This window comes from Cynocephalus volans, chromosome 16 (assembly GCF_027409185.1).
Source record: "Cynocephalus volans isolate mCynVol1 chromosome 16, mCynVol1.pri, whole genome shotgun sequence".
Taxonomy (NCBI): domain Eukaryota; kingdom Metazoa; phylum Chordata; class Mammalia; order Dermoptera; family Cynocephalidae; genus Cynocephalus; species Cynocephalus volans.
In genome coordinates, this window is record NC_084475.1 from 11,279,222 (window position 1) to 11,284,608 (window position 5,387).

Genomic DNA, 5,387 nt, shown 5'->3' on the forward strand with positions numbered 1-5,387 from the left:
ATCTGTAGGTCTATATACCATGGATGCTAAAAAATGATAAGAACTATATGTCTGCCTTGATCTTTCTAAGAATGAATTTGAAGGAAGAAAATTATTTTGCCTAGGAATGGCTGTGAATGCATTAGGAAAAACACCAAAGAGCCAGAAAGAGGGGTTCAATTGTAGTATGCTCCCTTTAAGAGGGAAACAAGATTAGCAACTTTGGCAAATTTTCAGAGTCTATTTGGAGGGAAACAGAAGAGCTACCAGGGTCAAAAAGAAAAAAAAAAAAAAAAAGAAAGAAAGAAAGAAAAGAAAAAAAGGATGAATGTTAGGAGACAAAGCCAGAAGCAATTGTACACCTTACTGAAAGCTTTCCTGGGAGTGGTTTGAACTCCTCTGGGGTTAAAGGCTTTTTCCTCTCAAGACTAAAGGTGGAGCTAGGGGGAAAGGAGTTTATCTGGAGCAGGTGCCCCTGTCAGTTCTGTTCTATCCTCTCCTGGAAAGTACACAAGGAAGAAAAGCCTCCTCAGTTGGACAGTGAGGAAGCAACAGGTGGCTGAAGGTGAAGGAACTACCTATCATAGCAACGAGTGTGTAAGTTACATTGTAACATGAAGGAAGAAATTATTCATTGCATTTTGCTTTTAAGAAAAATGATCTAACTTAAACAGTTAGAAAGCTTATAAGATTGCTAGATAATTACCTGAATTTATTTTGCCTTTTTATATTATAAATTGCTTTGCTTTTTAAATGCCCTCATGCGAGAAGAGTCTACAAAAATAAAGCAAATGTTTTTACGTCAGTTCCGAAAAGGTAGTGAGGTGTCATTTGGGATAATCACAGTGTTTATTTAGTCAAGCATCATACATACATAAAAACGTTATTTTCTCTAATTGCATATTTTGTTCTTATAATGACTGAGACGAATTCTAAACCTAAATGAGTAATCAATACCGAATGTTTCTATCTTTCAAATGAAGTTGTATCTATTTTACATAGCATAAAATTTCTCCAAATTTGGAAAATTGCTATAGAGATAAAAATTGAAAGCTGAAGCTAAAGTGTGCTTATTATTATTTTTTTAGGTTTTAACTGAAAATCCAAACCAAGAAATAGCAACACACCGAGAGCTATTACTACTACAACCCCCGCACTGGATGCCCCAAAGGCACAAGACAGAATGAGCTATTACGGCAGCAGTTATCAGACTGTGAATGTGGACCCCAAATACCCAGGCTACCCACCAGAGCACGTTATAGCTGAGAAGAGAAGGACGAGAAGACGTCTGCTCCACAAAGATGGCAGCTGTAATGTGTATTTTAAGCATATTTTTGGAGAATGGGGGAGTTATGTGGTCGACATTTTTACCACTCTTGTGGACACCAAGTGGCGCCATATGTTTGTGATATTTTCTTTATCTTACATTCTCTCTTGGTTGGTTTTTGGTTCCATCTTTTGGCTAATAGCCTTCCATCATGGAGACCTGTTAAATGATCCGAACATCACACCTTGTGTGGACAACGTCCATTCTTTCACGGGGGCTTTCTTATTCTCCCTTGAGACCCAGACCACCATAGGGTATGGCTACCGCTGTGTCACTGAAGAATGCTCTGTGGCAGTGCTCACGGTAATCCTTCAGTCTATCCTAAGTTGCATCATAAATACCTTCATCATTGGAGCTGCCTTAGCCAAAATGGCAACGGCTCGAAAGAGAGCCCAGACCATTCGTTTTAGCTATTTTGCACTCATAGGCATGAGAGATGGGAAGCTTTGTCTCATGTGGCGCATTGGTGATTTCCGACCAAACCATGTGGTAGAAGGAACAGTGAGAGCCCAACTTCTCCGCTACACAGAAGACAATGAAGGGAGGATGACAATGGCTTTTAAAGACCTCAAATTAGTCAATGACCAGATCATCCTCGTCACACCTGTAACGATTGTTCATGAAATTGATCACGAGAGCCCTCTGTATGCCCTTGACCGCAAAGCAGTGGCCAAAGATAACTTTGAGATTTTGGTGACATTTATCTATACTGGTGATTCTACTGGGACATCCCATCAATCTAGAAGCTCCTATGTTCCCAGAGAAATTCTCTGGGGCCACAGGTTTAATGATGTCTTGGAAGTCAAAAGAAAGTATTATAAAGTGAACTGCTTACAGTTTGAGGGAAGTGTTGAAGTATATGCCCCCTTCTGCAGTGCCAAACAATTGGACTGGAAAGACCAGCAGCTCCACAACATGGAAAAGGTAACGCCAATTCGAGGATCCTGCATGTCAGATGCCAAGGTCAGACGAAGGTCATTCAGTGCAGTTGCCATTGTTAGCAGCTGTGAAAACCCCGAACATACCACCACTTCTGCCACGGATGAGTGTAAGGAAGCACCTTATCAGAAAGCTGTGCTGACTTTAAATAGAATTTCTGTAGAATCCCAAATGTAGTCCTAAATTAGAGTTAAGAAGGCTACAACTCAATCATTTTACCCTCCAGCCAATGAATGTAAGGCAAGTAGTTGTAAACATTGCTTCTTAAAAATGTTTCAGCTGTGTTTTATGGAGATAGTGTTAAGCAGAGTAGGTTAAACTTGGTAAAAGATAATATAAAAATTTCATAGTTTTCAATTATTAAAATTTTTTTCCTAGCCAATTTTGTATTAGGAATGCTATTAAGAAACCGAATTGATTAAATTTCATCTTTTATTATGTCATATACTTGTATGTTAAATTGGAGGAGCAATATTCAATAATGAGGAACAAAGGTAGGATGCTGGAATAAATAAAAAAAGGAAGACAGATAAGCCAGTATGAATAATACATTTTTAAGTATATCAAAATTGGTAAATATAATGAGTGATTTCCTAGAAAAAGCATCATGTCATCTAACTAAGATATGCAAAATATGCATTGAGTAGATAGTCGTGTTGAGCTACGTAACTGGGAAATCAACTGGTCGGTTCGAATCACCATGTCTCCTAGTGTCTTGATAGCAGCAGTCAGGGGTAGTAGCTGTAAGAAATTGGCAATGTCACTGAATCAGAGAGTCCTTCCACTGCCTCGTTTCCAGGTAATGGTCCATGAGTGCTAGAAGCGATTTTTCTGTAACCCATGAAGCAGAAAAAAGTTGACATGATCATTTAGAAGAGTATTTCTCTCTTAAATGCCACGGTTGCCGCCAACAAATGGAAGGCAGAAGTAAGGCAACTGTGACCCTTCCAGGCTCTTTGACAAAGAGACTTGTCTATGCCCACCTCCCACCTTTTTCAAAGACATGATAAAGGGACAGGATTGCAGAGATGGGATGAGGAACTGGATAAACATTCTCAGACCCTTGGAGAGAAAACCTGTTTGCCTGTGTCCTGAAAGACTGCAACATTGGCTGCTACATGAGAGCTTGAACCCTTTCTAGGGGGGTGAGAATAGGGAAGGAGGTATTTATTTGTACCCAGAAGCAGTTATGCATGCTTCCTATCTCAGTCACCTTACAAGACATAAATGAAGCTAGCTGTGAATTTCAAGAATCTTTCATTCAACTTAGAACAGTCCTTTAAGTGAATGATTTTGGGAAACACAGTACAATTCAGGTGATTTGAATGTGCATTAAGTAAATAATTTGAGTGCCATGGAATTGAGTAAATTTTAGGACATGGGATAAATTTGTGTCCTCTATTTCCATGTTAAACAATGTTAATCACGATAACTTTAAGCACAAATCCAATCACCTATGAGTGAGGAATCACTTTAAGCTTTATAAATTGAAGAGTTATTACTTACATTCAGAATTAGTTGTGTTTTTCTCCTACATTGTTGCTGAGCTGACAAAAAGTGTATGCCACAGTTTTCATGTTTGTTTTATCTAAATATATATATATGCACACACACACACAGTTTTTGCTTTTTCTGAAAAATCTCTCTTCTCCCCCAACTCAATTTAAATTAAATTACATCAATAAACTGAACTGAATCACATAGTTTGAGATTACCAATAAAAGTAAAATAAAAAGGTATGCTTTCTTTCATTTTCTTCTTTTTTCTCCTTTCTTTCTCTTCCCACCTTCCCACCTCCTTCCTTTCACCTTCCTTTCTTCCTGTCTTCCTTTCTCCCTTTGCCTCTTTCTTTTGCCTAGAAGCAATAAAGTTACTTTTTAAATGCATATGTGCAACACTTTCATTCCTATTGTTTTATGTAGAAGAGATTTGTCCAGGTCACAAGTTGCAAAACTGTTCTGCAGCTTAATATCAGGGATCTAAGTAATGCACTTTTTGCTTTAGGAATGCAAACTCCATTCTTTAAATTATGCACACACCGTAGTTTTGGATTTTGTAATAGCAGTTACTTGGCTAAATTAGAGTACTCCAGTTTCCTAAGTAGAAAAGAATCACCATGACAACAAACAAAAATGCTCTTTTTTTTTTTTTTTTTTTTTTTTTTTAGTTTCACACATCTAGTTTCATTTCACTTTGTTTTGGTTCCATGATGCTTGCCCTGTCAGTATCAGAATAGGGGCATCAGTGTCCAATTAAGTACATTCTGTTGTGCTATGTACCTCCACAATCAAATCCTCATACCCAGAGTAGAATGTAAAATCTGCATTCCCATGTAATATTTATCTCTAATTTTCTGTGTAGATTTATAACAATATTTTGACACCCTAGTGAGTTACTAAATAATAAAGATCTTAAAATAATGCAAAAAGTGTGTGCATATACTTACACTCCTGATAGTGTAAACTCTGTTTGCTGATGTAGTCAGCATCAGGTACAGCACAACAAAAATAAGTATGCTGCCTCATATAATTAGAACACAGACAGCATGGTACACCATTTTTATGGATTTTTAACAGCTTGTAGAACAACTATATCTGAAATAACAATTAGTTGCTCCTATAAGCATTGCAAGAAGTCTTGTGCAAAATGGCATTTCTAGTATCCAATGCACTGTCAATGATGAGAATTAAGTTGAATATTTTTTCTTATGCCATTGATTTTCTTTCTAAGAATGAAACTACTTAGTGGAGTTAACTAGATGGAAAACAACTGTGGCATCAAGGCATTGCCCCAGCGTGTGCTACAGTGAGGGAACAGGACCCTTGAGGAGTGAGTAAGCCCAGGCAGGGGGAAGAGAACGCTATTTTCATGCACCACCAGCTCATCCAGCAAGATCAAGTGCTTCACACAGGTGAACTTAATCCCCATAACGAAACAGTGAGGTGGGTGTTTTAAATTTCCATTTCAACAAATAGACAATTCTCTTCTTCTTTCTGATTAACACATTGCTAGCTGGGACAATAATGTGCTCAAGGTATAAAAATAATTTACATTTATGCTTCCTGGTCCGCCTTGCGGCTGAGGTAGAGGGAGTTATGTGGCACTGTTCTGGCCCGTAAGATGTCAGCAGAAATGTCTGAGT

The 5,387-nt window shown here is 38.0% G+C and overlaps 1 protein-coding gene across 1 annotated transcript; it reads left to right on the forward strand.

The window, feature by feature from the left end:
• Window positions 1-1,162: 1,162 nt before the first annotated feature.
• Window positions 1,163-2,422, forward strand: KCNJ16 (potassium inwardly rectifying channel subfamily J member 16). Its single transcript, XM_063081390.1, has one exon. It carries the CDS (start codon window positions 1,163-1,165, stop codon window positions 2,420-2,422), a length of 1,260 nt encoding a protein of 419 aa, XP_062937460.1.
• Window positions 2,423-5,387: the final 2,965 nt, after the last annotated feature.